Source organism: Propithecus coquereli, unplaced genomic scaffold, assembly GCF_000956105.1.
Source record: "Propithecus coquereli isolate 6110/MARCELLA unplaced genomic scaffold, Pcoq_1.0 Scaffold214, whole genome shotgun sequence".
In the NCBI taxonomy this organism is placed as follows: Eukaryota; Metazoa; Chordata; class Mammalia; order Primates; family Indriidae; genus Propithecus; species Propithecus coquereli.
In genome coordinates, this window is record NW_012146523.1 from 7123596 (window position 1) to 7140961 (window position 17366).

General features: G+C 40.7%; 1 protein-coding gene across 3 annotated transcripts in view; it reads left to right on the forward strand.

The window, feature by feature from the left end:
• Positions 1-783: 783 nt before the first annotated feature.
• TGFBR2 (transforming growth factor, beta receptor II (70/80kDa)) overlaps positions 784-17366 on the forward strand; it is an 86308-nt gene continuing 69725 nt past the window's right edge. Inside the window, exons 1-2 of one of the 3 annotated variants that reach the window (XM_012644565.1) lie at positions 784-1269; positions 15864-15938. In XM_012644565.1, coding sequence (XP_012500019.1) covers positions 1176-1269; positions 15864-15938 — 169 coding nt within the window. In that variant the 5' untranslated portion in view covers positions 784-1175. The remainder of the gene's footprint in view (positions 1270-15863; positions 15939-17366) is intronic. The other 2 variants (XM_012644566.1, XM_012644567.1) reach the window with 2 other exon arrangements.

A 17366-nucleotide genomic window follows, 5' to 3' on the forward strand; every position in this document is an offset into this window, starting at 1 on the left:
ACTGTTAGCCCTTTTGCACATCTTCACCTGTATTCATTGGAATGCACACGCAGGTAGTTAGCTGAATCCCAAGCCACTTTTATTTTTACGTTTTCTGCTGCAGTCCACACGTTCTGAGAATAACATTTCCCACCATTATAGCTCCATGATAGCTACTCATTTACAATTACCCACCGAGTCACCCCCAGGAAGAGGCAGTTCAAAATGGGATGCACTATCTAGGAGCTCATTAGAAATGTAGCATCTCAGGCTGCCTCCTAGACCTACTGAATCAGAACTTGCATTTTAACAAGATTCCCAGGGGATCGGTATGCACATTAAAGTTTGATAAAAACTTCTGGACTTCGACCTACAGTAAGAAAGAAAAACATCTTACAATTTAACAGTGTGTGCATATACATACATGTATTAATACATAGACATAACTGAAGCAAACGTTTAATGAAGCAATACTCACCGTTACTGTTTTATTTGGGAAAAAATGTTTTCACGACTCACTAACCAGATTTCAATATCCACTCTTGGGTCTCAACGTGTAGTTTGGAAACGCAACTCTAAAGCACCTAGGAACAATCCAAAGAAGGTTACGGGGAGGGAAGTGGAGACCCTTTCTGTGTTCAGTTACTTTGTGAAACGCGCTCACTTAGTCACTCCTGAGTAAATACTTGGAGCGAGGAACTCCAGAGTGGTGTGGGAGGGCGGTGAGGGGCAGCTGAAAGTTTGCCAAAGCGCTCGGAGGGGCTGGTCTAGGGGACGTGATTGGCAGCTACAAGAGAGCTAGGGCTGGAAGCCGAGGAGAGGGAGAAGGCTCTCGGGCGGAGAGAGGTCCTGCCCAGCTGTCGGCGAGGAGTTTCCTGTTTCCCCCTCAGCGCCGGGTTGAAGTTGAGTGAGTCACTCGCGTGCACGGACCCACAACACCCCCGCGCGCGCACACGCTCGGGGCAGGAGCCGGCCTCCTGCGCAGCTCCCCTCGGCCGCCGGGGGCCTCCCCGTGCCTCGCCGGCCTCCAGGACCCCTCCTAGCTGGTGAGCGGGCGCCACATCTGGCCCGCACATCTGCCCCGCCGGCCGGGCGCGGGGTCCGGAGAGGGCGCGGCGCGAGGCGCAGCCGGGGGTCCCAGAAGGAGCCGGCCGCTGCGCTCGGGGCTCGGTCTATGACGAGCAGCGGGGTCTGCCATGGGTCGGGGGCTTCTCAGGGGCCTGTGGCCGCTGCACATCGTCCTGTGGACGCGCATCGCCAGCACGATCCCACCGCACGTTCAGAAGTCGGGTGAGTGGCCCCCAGCCCGGGCTCTGCGGGGCGCCGGGGGTCCCCTGGGCTCTCCGCCCCTTCGCTGCGCTTGACAGTCGGCCCCGAGAACCCGGCGCTCGGGCGGAAACGGGAAAGTTTCCCCTGGTGGCACCCAGGCAGCGCGACTCCCGTGGCCGCAGGGAGGTGTGAGCTTTTCTTGAAAAAGAGAAGGAAAGTTGAGTTGCAAGGGGCGCGGGGCACGGCTGGTCCCCTTTGTGCGAGCAGGAAAGGCGTTGTGTTGGCCGCGTCCGAGACGAGCGAGACGAACCCCCACCCCCGGAAAGGGAAGTTTGAGAAGTTGGTTATCTGAAGGCGGCGGGAGCAGCGGCCCGGGGCGGCAGCCGCAGAGCCGCCGAAGTCGCTGGCACACCTGGGCCACTGGGGTCCGTGGCGATGCTGCGTGCCCACCCAGTTCTTTCCGAACCACCCCCTCAAAAAGCCAGTTATTCAGTCCTTAGCTCCTGGAAATGGCCACACATTCCCTCAGGCCGGCTTCTTGGCCCGGAGGTGTTGGACACAAGTTTCAAGAAATGAAGCTATTTCCAAAGGAAAATTATCCGGCTGCACTGACAGCTTGGCCTGGATGGGTAGGGAGTGGAGATAGGTGAAGGGCGGAGGGAGTATTTACTGAGTGCCTACTAGGTGCTAGGTGCTGGAGATTTTGCCTGGAGCAAGATAGCCCTGCCTTTAGGGAGTTGAGGGTTCTCTGAAATTACCGGTGGAAACGGAAGGGTTAAAATCATAAATAGGCTGCCCGCCTGATCACTGTCTCAAGATTTTTTAAGGAAAAAAAATGTGCGGGAATTGGGTTCTTAACTATTCGTTATGGAAAGTGCAAAACCCCTGAGACCTCAAAAGTTAGAATTGTAGCATTTATATAATCCACATAACTGAGTATCTGCAGCTGTGGTCTGGATATCTGAGTATTTGGGCAAGTCATGTATCTTTTCTGGGCCTTAGTTTCCTCATCTGTAAAATGACAAGGTTGAATTTCGATAATTCGCATCACCTTCATCTTTAACATCTCAAGTGTCCCATCCCACATTCCTCTCCCCCACCGCCCTCCAAACTGCTTTTAGTTACTTGGAGATGCCCTGTGTAGATTTTGGATGAAATGTAGAGGATTTCACAGTCCACATCACCCTGAGGCACACATTTTATTTACCAAGGGGCATAGGCAGACTTACCTTTATGTTTGTCTAGAAGAAATATGCACCGTAGTCTAAGCTGTAAATTTCAGAGTATTTGAAGTGGATTGGGCACTTTGAAAAAAAGTATAACTTATATTGAAAGTGGCATGGGAGATGAAAGTTTTTAATGGAATTAGGAAGAAGCACTCTTGCAAGCAAAAAGTCTTAATACAAATTTGAGTCCTATAGTTTTAATAAAATCTTAGTGTTTCATTCTTGGCTGTTTTCCTACATTGCAGTACCAGAATGTTCAACTGCCTCTCATTTTACTTGAGACTTAAAACCTGAGTTATATTTTGCAAATAAATATTAAAAATGGTACCTTTAATTTTCTGTGCACGTTAAAAATCATTACAATTTTTGTTTCAGAGTATGAAAGAAGGAAATTACCAGGCCCTGATTTTGTTAGTTGAGTTCTGTTTACAAGGATAAGATTTATATTTGCAAATTCCAGACTCAGTAGTTCATGAGTCAGTTTCATTTCATCTGTATACACACTTTTAAACAATCAGCTTGAAAGCCTAGTGGTTTTTTATTTGGGTTTTTAAACAGTTTTACAAAGTTCACAGATTTCATATTTTTATGGAATTAAAGTTTCAAAATGGTCGAACTAAGGAATCATTTTGAATTTGTATTCATTCGATTCGTATTAAATTTTCAAAGATGGTTGAATGTTGAAGATGACTGTAGTGAAGATGAGAAACCTAATTCCACTTACGTTTTAATTTTCCATGTAAGTAAATAGTTTCAGGATTTTTTAAATGTAATTGGTAAAATGAAAATATTTTTCAGAATATCTTATCATAAGATATGATATGAGAGAATGAAATTGTTTACAATCTCCTATTACGTCATTTAAAAATGAACAAAAAAAAACCCCATCTTCTGTTTACTAGTAGCTTGACAAGTGGGCAAAGGATTTCAGTGTGAGAACAAATTTCACTAAGAAATGTATTGAAACTTTTTTACTTTTGTTTTTGACTTAGTAGATTCACTCTTCCTAAATGCTCAAAATTAAGAAATTACTTTTTTGGGAAAACTTTTAAGTGTCTGAAAACTCTTCAGATCTGAAAAATATGATTTTTACTTTTCAGATACTTAAGAAGAGATTCTTGCTAAGGACTAAACATTGGAAATAGTGTCATAGGGATACAGGTTCTTAAAGTCACTTTAATGACATGCTTATATTGTTCGGGTCAGAGACTAGAAATCATCAGGCCCAGATTCTGATCTTTGGTCTGCTTGCTTTCCCCCCTCCCCGCCCCCCATACAGCACATTTCACTTCTAGGCCACTTCCTGTAACAACACCTTATTTTTAATGAGTATGGTTTATACGTAGTACTAACCACATTTTGAATTAAGTGCTTTCTTTTCAGTGTAGCACCCCACGGTGATGACTCCTTATTATCTGTGGAGTCAGCTTAACTGCTACATGTTTTCTATTTCAGTTTACAGTGCCTCCTCAGTTATCAACATGACTTTTTAATTTTTCCTGTAAGTTTAGTTTTTAACTCTGTTTTTCCAATCAAGAATGGCACCTCATTGATGCCATTGTAAAAAGTGGCCATTACTTATTCTTCTTTCTCAACAGTATTCAGACCTGGAGACACCATCCCGGATGCATGAGAGACACCTCGTCTTTGCCCTCATAGAGTTTGACATCTGGGAAGGTGTTACAAGCAAAGAGAAGGATATATATTTTAACCTTTTGTACTTGAAAGCATTACTGAATACTGGTGTTTTGTTTTCTAGACTACACTTTCAAAAGCCCATTTATTTTGTTGAATGTTCTAGGAGGGTGTACATATTGAATGTTTCCTTCTCAGCCCCTCTGAATGAATTTTTATATTGATTTATTCTCATTTTTCTATTCCTGCCTTGCAAAAGACCCCCAGTCGGGCCATATTTAATTCCATTCACCATTTCGTAGCCAGCGTAATGGACCCGATATGTTCATCCAGTCTTTTCTTTGAGGATAGGCTGGAAGTAGAAGAGTGTAGGGTATATATAAGCTTTGGAATCAAGCTGTCCTGGGTTCCAAACCCACTTCTCACTTACTGGCTGTGTAATCTGTTGCAGTTACTTTACTTTCTAGCCCTCAGTGCTCTCATTTGTAAAATAAGGATTATGGAATTTAGGATGAGGATTAAATGAAATGAGACTTTAAAATGTTTAATGTAGTGCCTGCAACATAATAAGTTCTCAATAAATACCAGGTTCTATTGTTTTTGTTGCTGTTGTTGTTACTATATTTTTTTTTCTTGAGACAAGGTCTCACTCTGTTGCCCAATCTGGAGTGCAGTGGCGTCATAGCTCACTGCGACCTCAAATTCCTGGGCTGAAGCGATGTTCCTGCCTTGGCCTCCCCAAAGTGCTAGGATTACAGGCATGAGCCACTGTGCCCAGCCAGCTTCTATTAATATTACTATTGTTAGTAACTCCTTAACCAGGCCTAAGAAGGGCCTCAGTGACCTGGTTCCCACTTGACTCCGCAGCTTCACGTCCCACCAAGACCCACACTTTTTCAGTCCACTCACCAGTCACTCCCTGTATCACCGCGCATACACATGCTCTGAGCAGTAGACAGCTGGCCTTTCTTCAATCCGTAACTTCTGTCTGAAACTCCTGCTACCCGGCTAATTTTCACTCATCTTTTAAGACAACTCAAATATCATCTTCTTCAGAAAACCTGCTTTGAATTCCCTAGGTTGAGCTAAGTGTCTCTTCCTGTGTACAGACCTCTCTCTTAGCTGGTAACAATAGCAAGCTGAGATTATATCTTTATGTGATTCCCTTCCCATTAGACCTTTAAGCCTCTCAAAGGCAAGGGGCATGTCTTATTCAGTTCTCTATCTCCAGGGTCTCTGACAGTGCCTGGAACGTCATTTAGCACCTAGGAAATGCTAAACTGAGTCTCTGATTCGTCCTACTTGATACAGAGCAACTGAAGTGGAGCCTTTAACAACCAGTCGGTGTTTATTGGGTGTTTAGTCTGAATAGTAAAATCTTTACTTTCAGTTAGAATAGTTTTAGCTCTGAACAAAATAACCAATTTGGCTGTTTTTATACTATGTAGTTGGCTGTTGTATTCTGACGAAATATGGAAAAAGATGTCTCAACTTCTGACAAACATGATGGAAAGCTGCTAGAAGTTTTCACCCAATCCCTTTAGTTAAATAAATTTTGAACTAGTGTAGGGCATTAAAAACCATTGCAAACTTTTAAAAAGTTTCACCGAAGAAATTATTCAGTAAGTACTGATTCCTCTTTTTCTTTCTAGAAGGTTGTCCGAAGGAGACTTTTATTAAAGATGAAGTGCTGAAATCTAAATTTAGTTTTTAAGTTTCTTTTTTCATCAGGGTTTTATGTTTTGGTTTATAAGTGGTAAAGCAGAGCTGGTCTAAGGGAAGCGTGGTCCTATGGCGACCGCTATCTGCTGCGAAGTAGTGTGGATATTACTCAGGTCTGGTGCAAGCCACTGAAATGGTCTAAAATAGGGTGTGGGGGAAACGTACTTCCTGGCTGCAACATGGCATTATTTAGCCAAGTTCCACATAAAAGCGTAATTCTCTCACCTTGTTAGGTCCTACCCTCCAAGTCCTTGTGCACGGCTTCAGCAGATCTAATTTAGGATTGTCAGTAGAAATGTCTTAGCAAAGGTGCACTAACAGCAAGGATGCTCACTGCTTATTTGGTGCCCTCTCTTTTCCTTGTAATATTGTGCTCCACAGGTACTTATTGCTTCTGACTGGGGCAAGATAGTGATTATTATACTGATTTACCTGGCATGTCAGAAGGGTTTGGATTGCTACACAGGCAAACTGACTCATCTCAGGGAGAAGTGAAGGAGAAAGGAGAGGGAGAACTGACATATGAGAACCTCCCCTGAGCCAGCCACTTAACGTTACTTATCTAATTTGATCTTAAGAAACTTGCAAGATAAGTGTTATTATCTTTATTTTATAAATGGAGAGATGAAGCCTGCTCAAGGTCGCACACTGGCTCTGTGTGTGTGTATGTGTGTGTGCGCGCGCGCACGCGTGTTGGGGTGTCTGTGTGTGTGTGTGTTGTACGCTCATCTTGCTTGCATTCTTCTAGGCTCTTTTTCATGGTCTATGTGTGTGTCATGTGTGTTGGGAGGGCAGCTGGGAAGGGGTATGGGGATGTCATATTTGAGAGAGAGGAAACTTACCATCTAATATCAGTTCAGTGTTCCTGATTTAATTGATTTGCTTTGCTTGCGTGATCTGCCTCCTTTCTGTCTTTGTACCACAGAAAAATCAAGATAGAGTTTTTTTGCACAAGAGAACTCTACAGTTCCTAGTCTGATAACGGTACCTTGGTGGTGGCTCCCACTGTGGGTGAGGTGTGGGTTGACCATTTATAGCAGTAGGACACGCACCATTTTCAGAGATGTGTATTGTAAACCCCAAATTCTGAGCATGCAGGACCATCATTTGGGTACAAGCCTCAAATAACTGCTGGAGAAGGCAAGAAGAGCAGAATTTATCCCACGTAACAAAGAAAAAGGGGACAGTTTGATTTTTGAGGTCCAATTAATTTGAAGACTTGCAAATGGTTAAGATCCTCCTCCTTTTTAGGTCTTGGCACCAAACATGGAGCAACTTGTCCCCTTGGGTATAGTCAACTTAGTCAAATTATGGCCTCCTGCTTAGGCTCTTGCGGGTTCCCTAGCATCTGTGTTTTGTTTCTAGGTTGAAGCTGCAGTATTAGAAGGGATTTAGCTGCAGGGCCAGTGCCTGGGACTGACGAGATTCTATCTGGGAAAGGTCAAGACATGAAGCTCTTTTCTTTTTTTCTCTTTTCTGATGGAATATTTTCCTCCAAATTTCTTAACTCTATGACTAAAATATAGGCCTAGTATATGGGCAAAACGAGCCTCTGTCCTGAGCTTTAGAACTACAGTTCCCAAACCCCCATCCCCTGTCTGTGGAAAAATTGTCTTCGATGAAACTCAGGAAGGGGGGTGGAGAGCTTCATCTGTGTTCACGGCCACTCCCCATCGCTCGCATCGCCACCTGAGCTCCTCCCTCCTCAGTCCCCCACTCCGTGGAAAAATTGTCTCCCATGAAACAGGTCCCTGGTGCCAAAAAGGTTGGGGACCACTGCAGAGGATTCTTCTCTGGTCAGGTCCATGCCCCTGGGGGGAGGAGACTTTTGGGCCTCCCAATCTGTACTCTCTCCCCCATTTCAGACCATGTTTTGTGCACGTCGAAACATCAGATTCCCTGCCCAGATGGGCCTGAACTAGTATCTGCATTTCACAGAGATCCCTGGGTGTCCATCTTCCGGCAGCCTTCGTTGCCTCTGCTTGTGCACCCTCAGCCTGAGGGTGATCAAGGAACAGGTCTGTGTGTGTGAGAGAGAGAGTTCTGAAGTTGTACCTGGTCTTTCAAGAGGCTGGGAAGATATATTTTTCAGTCAAGGTAGAAGGATAAAACCTATTTCATTGAGCAGTTTGTTAACCTGATTTGTAACTTGAAAGATTCTGACCTATGGTGTGTGGGCCCCTGTTTGTACCCTTGCCCTGGGCCTTCCCACGTTAGAGGTGGATCTGGCTTCAGCAACATTCCTTTGCAGAGGTGTTGGGTAGAAATTAGTTTTTGTTGATCGTATCATATTTTTCCTCCAGTCAAGAGCATTGCACATTAATGAAAAAGCTAAGAGTTTATTTGTAACCATAGTGTTGTATTTCCTTTGGGAAATTTAGTTTTTTATAGCTTGTGTTGTCTTGAAGAAAACTTTAGCTGTGTCCATTTGACTTGTTCTATCTGCTGTTTCACGTACACATTTTTTTTAGATCTTCCAGTGCCTTCATTGCATTTTTTCCTGTGTATTGAGACCACTTAGGGCACGGTGAAGCTTATCTGAATTTTTTTTCTCCTCTTATAAATATTTTATTTCCATGATCCATGGCCTTCTCAAACTTCTTTAAAGAGGAGAGGCTTTTGGGCCTCCCAGTCTGTTTAGAGAGTTTAGAGAGTAAAAAGCCCCCCCAATGCTATAGAAGGTATAGAATTGTCAAAACTGTGCATCTTAGAAAACCAGGGGTTTGGCCAAATAAACATGAATGCCTTTGTAAAAAAATATGGGTTGGGTGCATATTTTTAGCATATGCCACCGAAGCTCTTTATCTGTTGAAGTTGTATATCATTACAAAGGATTCCTTGGCTATGGGAGGTAACTCTCTGTTGCTTTGTGGATGATTAGCTGTCATACTAAAACTAGGAACCTGTTCTACATAGGAAATAGAATTGGCTTTATGCTCCCGGTAGTTTTACTCAGGAGACTTCATGGACAAGTTTCCCAATATTGGTAGTAGCTTCCACTTATTGAAATCTTGCTGAACACTTCGTGCATCTTATTTAACCCTCAAAACAACTCTATGAGGTAGGTTTTGTTCTGTTCATTATAAAGTCTCCAGAGATTAAGAAATTTATCCAAGACCACCAAGTTAGCAAATGCATATCCTGGGATTGGAACGAAGATGGTCTGGTTTGGGGATCTAGACTCCTAATTGTTATCCTATACTGAGACTAGGCTGCCTCAATTGACATAAACCGCTTGTCCAATATAGCATGAGTGTTGGAAGACTAGGAGTTAAGAGAAATAATGATAATATTGAACATTTTTCTAGTGCCTTAGCATTCTTCATACATTATCCCGTTTAATTTCCTTAGTGAAATAATGCTTAGTTCATACACCAGGTAGTGAAACATCATGTCTGTCTTGTGACCACAAAAGGAAAATGAAGTATATACATTAAGTGATATTGTTTTGGCTGAATCATGGAACAGTTATGCCATCAGAAAATTTAGATTTTCCAAGCAAAATGAGCACTTTATTTGGAAGGGCTGGGAGAGTTCAAAGATGCATCAGGTATATTGGGGATATACATGGTAGGCCCAGGTGGATTTACCATGAAGGGCTAGGAAATTAACCTTCGAAGCTCCTCCTTGGTACAGGCCTATCTCCTAACCCTAGGAGAGGCCCTAGCAACGTGGTTAACAATTGTCATCAAGTCAAACAATATTTAAGAACTCTTGCAATGCCCTGAATCTTATAGCTCATATATAAAAGAAACTTGATAGAGGTTTTCCTAAATCTGGAGACTATCCAAAAAATTTATATGACATTACCTATAATGAGTTATGAAGCTGAAAGAAACTTCTCCAAATTTTTCAAGAATAAATTATAAATTTTGATCAATGGTTCTAAAGGAAAGACTGAATTATTTCTCTATTCTCTCAATAGAGAATATTGCAAAATATTATTGGAAGAGGTGATCAAACAGCATGCAACCAAAATATGTAGGAAAAATATTTCTGAGGTATGGCAATTCATTAATTAATAAAAATATTTAAAAAAAATTTAAATTTTTTTATAATTTGCTTTTTAAAATTTGCAATTTATATGATACATTTTAATTCTAAATAAATACTTTCATAACTCAATTTCTATTCTGAATTTTCTATTCTTTTTCTTAAAGCGTGCCCCTGAAATTTACAAGCTTTAGATTCCATGAGACTGGAGTCTATGCCTAATGGTAGAATTTGCTTGTTGGCTTAGAAAATAAATTTTAAAGACGCTTCTTCCTTCTTCCTCTGATGGCAAAAAGAGACTGAAGTCTGCATTGTTATTTCACTAAACCAAAACTTTATTTTTCCCTCCAGGTTTAGCTAAACCCTTCATCATTTTCTACTTTAGTGCTCCTTGCCAAGTAGAAAAGAAGTTGCAAATATGTAATTATCACAGACCTTGATCTTGATTGAAAGGTAACCCAGATCTGACCCTTAGTTTGAGATTAGAAGGACGCTGCCTAGGAGAGAGCTGGGCAAGACTAGAGCACCTTGTGCCGGGAATCAAGGTGTCTGGGTGATCAGGTTAAGTCCTTTGGTCCACTGGGTCTCATTTTCCTTCTATACAGTAACAGGAATTGGACTAGATAAGATTTTCAGTGTTTTCTCTTTTAAAACATTTCATTCTTCATATTAGTAGAGGAAATTATTGAAGTCAACTCAGAAAATCTTTACATAATCTTTATGTAGAAAACTACCAAAAGTCATAATAGGACAGAACTGACAAATACCACAAGCATTCATTTGGAGTTTGTTGGAGATGACTACTATAAAAAAAAAAAAAAGAAAGAAAAGAGAAAGAAACCATAGCTATTTTGAAAATTTCCTACTACAGGTGTCTGAGCATATATCCTGACTAAATAGCATGTTCACTTTTGCTAGAACTCACTGCTTCTTGCTAAAGAAAAGGCTTACTTGGTTTTGGTGGTAGTATCATTTCTCTTTGGTTAATTATGGTGTTTTCACTCTCCCCTTCCTCTGAATTGGTAAAAGTGTCTGTGAAGGTTTTTCCCAAACTAGAAAATTATGAAATGCTTTGCCATGTCTAGGAGAAGAAGTGAAGCCTAAAAGAGCTTCCATATTTTGGGGGAACAGAAAGGAAACTTGTCTGGATATAATTAGTGTTCTGTTGCCTTTCAAAGATTTCTCCACCACTTTTCTTAAAATATTCTCAGAAAAGACAGAATTTGCTCCAGATTGGCAGTTCTCAGACTGCTGTTTTAGGCAGGGGAGTGTCTGCTGAGTCCCATAATTGCATTTCCGTAGAGTTTGCAGACACTTGTTAGCACAGAGTAGGAGTATTTTAGCTGTTGCTTTGAGTGGCTATCTTGTTACTACATATCACATTTATGTTGTATACTCTAAAGTTCATAGTATTGGGCAAAGAAAGATAAATGATGTAATTTGTCCTTCAAATACGTGCAAAGGAAAAACAATAGTAACATATTTGATGTTCATTATTCTGGAATCCTTTAAGTTACGTTGTTATAAAATAATTTCTAACAATTTCCACCTCCCATGGGCACCCTTTTATTTTTATAATTTCTATCATTAGAATAAATTTCTGGTCTCATAATTTTTATCACCTTTCTTATCACCTATTTATTTCTTCTAAGGAGCAAAGGGCCAGTCTTTTCCTTTGCTGCTCTCCTCTGTTTTCCATCACCTCCTGCTGAAGCCTTTGCTTACTCTACGTTGTCTCTCCTGGATCCTCACTCCTCCCTGAACATTGACATTTCGTGAGTTATAATATGCATCAAGGCCCAAATCTTGAGCTCAAGCATTCTGACCCCCAGAACGATGGTTTTTCTATCGTTTTGCGATAACAGCAACTAAAGATGTGCTAATACCTTGCTCATAGGCTAGTCCAGGAACCAGCAGCATCAGCATCACTGAGAATTTACTGGAATGGCAGAATCGTGGGACCCTCCCCAGATCCACTGCATTAGAATGTGCATTTTAACGAGATCCCCTGGTGGTTCGCGTACACATTGTAGTTTGAGAAGCACTGCTCTAATAGCGTTAAACATTTTCTGAGTAAGAGTCAAATGATCTGTAATGATTTTAGTGGATCACATCAGGCTTGTTTCTGTCAATGGGGAAGAGGAGGATTCAAGGAGGAGTTATGCTTAGTTATTTGAGTCTTTTGACTCCTTCTCAGCTACATAGCCTGTTTAGTTAACCGTGTGTAACTAATACACTAAAACTAGTAGAAGAGAGACCACACTGGTGGCAAGTCAACTAAATGAGTCAGTTTTTAACCAGTCTGTTTCCCCAAAGCATCCTTCATTGGTTTTCATGCACTGATGTTTGTCCCTTGACCATGAAGTATAGAAGCCAAGGAACCATTTCTCTGCTGAACTCACAACATTAATCATGTTTACCTCATTAGGCATTTAATCACAGTTTGCCTTGACATATGTAGCCTTTAATTCATTCTGGAGTTATTATACCTTGGAGTTTCTTAAAATATGTAGCACTCTGCTCTAAACAGAGTATGTACCCAATAAATTAATGAGTTAATGACAGGTTTTCAGGAAGTGGTTGCACTCTTCAACATTTTCTTTTAATCTTCCTCTTTTGTCTTGAGAAACTTATTTTGCTGATGCTCAGTAAGAACCCACTAAATTTTTCTGAAATCTCTCAACATTTATTTTAGACTTTTCTGACATTGTCACTTTAGGCCTTTTCTTTGATTAGCTCTGTATTTTACTCACCATAAGATAGCTTTTTGTGCCTCAATTACTTTTGTCTTCTAGAATTATGAGTCCCTGTCAGTTACTAGTGCCCTTAAGTAACAAAATGGCTACAGTAACCAGTTCTCACAACCAGTTTCTGATTTTTCCAAATAATTTTATTTTCTGACTTTTTTTTTTTGCTTTTGATATCTGACTATACTTAGCAAAAAAAAAAAAAAGAAGAAGAAGAATAGAAAAACTTTCCATTGCAACCCATATCTCATCATATCTCATGTCGCTTCCTCTTGCATCAAATCTCAATTTATTCATCAGAATAGCTACATGAAATGCATAAGCATTTGGTTTCATTTTTGCTCTTGAATTATGCTAGCATGACACAAACCTAAACTGTTATTTTCTGTCACCTTTAAGAATCTAATTGGTTTTTGCCCATGATCGCTCTTTGTCCCTTCTCTCGTCAGTACACATACATTGCCGTTGGTTAAATCTCTCCCCCTGCTAGAAAGCCTTCCATGAATCCTTTCTGTGAATCCTAGGTGATCACACAGCCTTCCCTTCCTCTTTGAGGTCAGGGGCTACCTCAGTGTCCCTTGGCTTTTAAGACAGTGCCTTGCACACAGATGGGATGCAGGCCCGGTTTGCTGACCACATGCACGAAGGAAGCCAAGCCTCTTCCTCGTCTTCCATTCCACTCTTTGCATGTCTCATGCTCTGGTTCCACTTGAACCAGGCTGTCTCACACATCCTTTTTGCTTACAAATTTCCTAGCTTATCCACTGTTCAAATTTTCCTATTCTCTATCTGTGCCCTACAACAGCTTCACCCTTTGAAATAATGCTGGGCCTGAAGGTCCTTTCTGTCGAGTCTTCTCTTACCATCTCAGTGTGATTCTTCGTCCGGTTCACAGCCTTTCTGACAGGCCCTGCTTCCTCACTCATATTGGCCTTGTTCGCCAAACTACCTGTGGTTATACGTCTGTGTTTTAACTCCCTTACTGGAATGAAAACTATCTGAGGGAGAATCTTCTGTCTGATTCTGACCTAGCTCTTAGCATACATACTCACTAAATGTGTTTGTTTGTGTGTTGTGTCTGTTACTGTTTAAAATTCATTGCTTTTAAAAGCAAGGGAAACTGCCTTTTTTTCCCTCTTAGCTTGCTGCCCTTCTCACTGCTGAGTGTCAATGTCAATGGCTTAAAGCCACTCGTAGCGTAGCATTGTTTGACATGGCTGTAGGCTTGTGGGAAATCTTGAGTGATCTGCTTTGTGGGAGTTGCTCTTTACAGTGGAGGTTTGCCCTGTCTGCAGTCTTTAGTTTCTGTGAATTTCAGCAAGCTGTAGTGTGTGGGTGTTAAGGGGTGTTGTTTTTCCATCCATCACAGGCTACTACCGCCTTTGATTCACTTCTCTTGTGTTTGAATTTTTTATAGAGGGCCCAACACATTATGACTCTAGAGGCCAGACAAAGTCATAAAGTAAATCATACCATCTGGGGCAGGACAATTTTTTGCCACTCTCGCCTTTGCTTCTTATGAATCATAGGTTATCTCCAGTCATTGAGATTGCTGGAGAAGGGGTGCCTGAAGAGATCTTGGTGCAATGGAGAAGCCTCAGGGCACCCTTCTGCCCTCCTGAGGGCAAGTATCTCATAGTACAAAGGAGAACAAAATGACACATGCTAAGAGACTTAAATATGAACCCTTCCTCACCTGGGCACTTACTTAATAGAAGTGGGTTGGGTTTCCAAGGAAGGTTTTGAAGGCCTTCCGCCTTCTCCTCCACCGTAGTCTACAGCTATAGTTCCCTACAAAGCCATCCAGGATAAACATGCAGCCTAGGCACCAGGCGTACTGTGCTTCCTGTGCAAGCACAGTTTCCGGATATGTTTCTCACCTCCCTTCCCTTCCAGCTGGATCATCACCGTAAAGCGCCTCCTCTATGGGAATTCTGGAGTGACCACTGACTTCAACACATTCCATAGATTTGAACTAGCAATGCCCTACCTGCTCTATCTGTGGGGGAAAGGGAGACGAAATAAACATTTTAATATTCTTACATCTTAATATTCTGTGGCACTTATTGGAAATGGCTGAAATATAATGGTTTTAATTTAGCATGCCATTGGTTAGCTTTCAAAACTGCTGAAAACATTTATCTTTCAAGATTTTAATGATAATATTGGTGAGGATGTTTGTGGCAATTATATAATCACTTGCATTTATTCAGCACTATACAAAGCATTTTCAGGAACTCGGAGTGTTGCCTGTTATCAGTTTATTAATGAGATGCCTGTTATCTTCAGGGCAAAGGAAGAGATACAATTTCTTAACCATTCAGTGTTAACTTCTTGAATAACGGTTGCAGCTACAGTTAACCCCCTATAAGCCAAGTCTATTGGCTTTGCCACTCCCACGGTGTAACTTCTTTTATTAAAAACAACTTGACTAAATATTAGATGTCTATGTAAGTCATTTTCTGCCAGTCAAAACAATTTTGTTCTTTTCTATATCTGTCTTCAAACATTCATCTTTAAGAAGTTCTGGGAAAGGAAGTGAAAAACAATACTTGACCTCTGATACAATGTACTGTTTTGATTATGATCAGTACTTTAATAAAATTTATCTTCAAGAAAGTCTTTGGAGTGAGCTCCTGAAAAGCTCGGGAATGTTTGATTGATCTGGTGTCATTTCTCTCAAATCATCTTCCCATGTTGCATAAGATGACCATGGAGGCCAACTTGGCTGTTGTGCTCTCTAAATTGAAGTATCTTGAAGTTGTAAGGAAACAAAGGGATGAGACTGGTTAGTTGACCATTGTTTTGGTTCACTGTGGGCTTGTATGCACTATATTGGTGGTGACCAATATGCAGTGGAAGGTCCTGATTTTAGTGAACATTTCTGCCCACAGCTCTTTTGGTATATACCTCTCGGGAACATATAAAATACCTTTCATTGTTAGAATAGCTATTAAATGAATATTAAGAGCAAAAAAAAAAAGTTGTAAAAATACTCATTTGCCTACATGTCCAGGCCAATGAAAAACTAGTGCCAGGAAAACAGAAAAGAGAAGTAACTTCAATAATTTTACTATCGTTGAGACATGCAGGCAAAAGAGCACCAGCGGAAAAAAGTCTGGTCTGATGACTTTGAAGAAAACATATTGACCATGTCTGTTTATAATAATCTTATAAAATAATCCTATACATTAATAGAGTACTTGATTATTTGCAGAACAGTTTCACTTGCTTGTCATATTTAATCTTGGAAAAAACTCTCTGAGATGGGCATACTTATCCCATTTTACAGATGTGGAAATGGAGACCCAGAAAGATGAAATCATCTGCCCAAGCTGTAATAGGACTGTTCATCCACTGAGACATGGTAAAGTATCATGAATTAATCTTTTCATCCATTTTACCATTTTTAGTCATTGTGCTTCCTTCCTCCTTAATTTGTAAGTAAATCTAAGTTAAAAATCAATGCTCCATCATATTTTCATATTTTCATGGATGAATTGCAGAAGAGACGATGGAAGGGTGGACAGCAGGAGCCTTGTTCTTTCCTTAAACATTAAAAACCACATTTAGGACTGGAGAATTTCCTCTTTCAAGATACACATCTTTGAGGGTTTTGTCCATCAGTCTTACTAGAGTTCAAACTGTGTAATGAGTCATTTTTCTTTTCCCCTTTTCTTGTGGGGACAGCTTCTCTTTTGTACACCATGTGGTCTGCCTTCTTGAGGGTTATGTCACCATTGTCAGTAGACAGATGTTGCCATTTATACAAGGCTGTACCAGTTGCTACAGTCCTGTGGTTTTGCTCTTTACCGGAGCTTCAGGGTGCTTAGCACAGTCAGGAATATGGGCATCTTTGCATAGGAAGGATGCTTCTTCACCATATAGACCACAGAGGTTAGGTATTATTTTTGACTTCCTTTCTCAGAACTTCTTAAACATGGATGTCTAAATAAAGATATAGGGAAGAACAAAACAGATTTGACTAGAAGAACACGAGGAACAGACATCTAATATTTAGTCAAATTGCTTTTATATAAAAGAAGGTATACGTTGAGGAGTATCAAAGCCTACCTGTAGGACTATGACATTTTCAAAGAACATGGTAAAGAATCGCTTTGATTAGCAACAACTTCATTGTTTGCTATCATGCAAAGCTAATTTAAACTCCTACTTTCCTGCTACTTGCACTATAGAAATGTTGTTTTCCCCACAACATAAAAAGAGAAGTGGAGTCATGAAGTCATTTTATTTAACTTTGAATGCAATAAATTAGCTCCCACACTATGATTTGAACTTCTTTCTCTCCTTTCCCACAAGTATTCATTAGGATGATTTTTCCAATGGGCTTAGTTGGGACTGAGGGTCATTGTGATCCTTCCGCCTAAGTGGAGGTTTTCCAGCAAAGATGAGCTTCATTAAATAGTGACTGGGTTCATGCCTTTATTAAAATTGGAGAGATTTTTCTTCAAACTGTAATGGATTTCAGTGTTACCTTTGTATGTACTTCCTTTTTAAAAGGGATTCCATAGTCAATCTTCTAGAATAATATCTTTTATATAATCCTTTAAAAAACTGTAATTTTTATATACCGATTCCCATTAAGGCAGATGTCATTGTACCAAGAAAATACTCAAACTTTGAACATTTCAGAAATAGTCCTTCTTCAGATCTGGTATATAAATGGTGCTCAACATATATTTGTTTAATGGAATAAAAAAGGAAAATATTGCAGAGCCTAGGAAGAGTAATTAAATTGCAGAGATATCTTAAAATTGATGTTGTTTGTCTTACG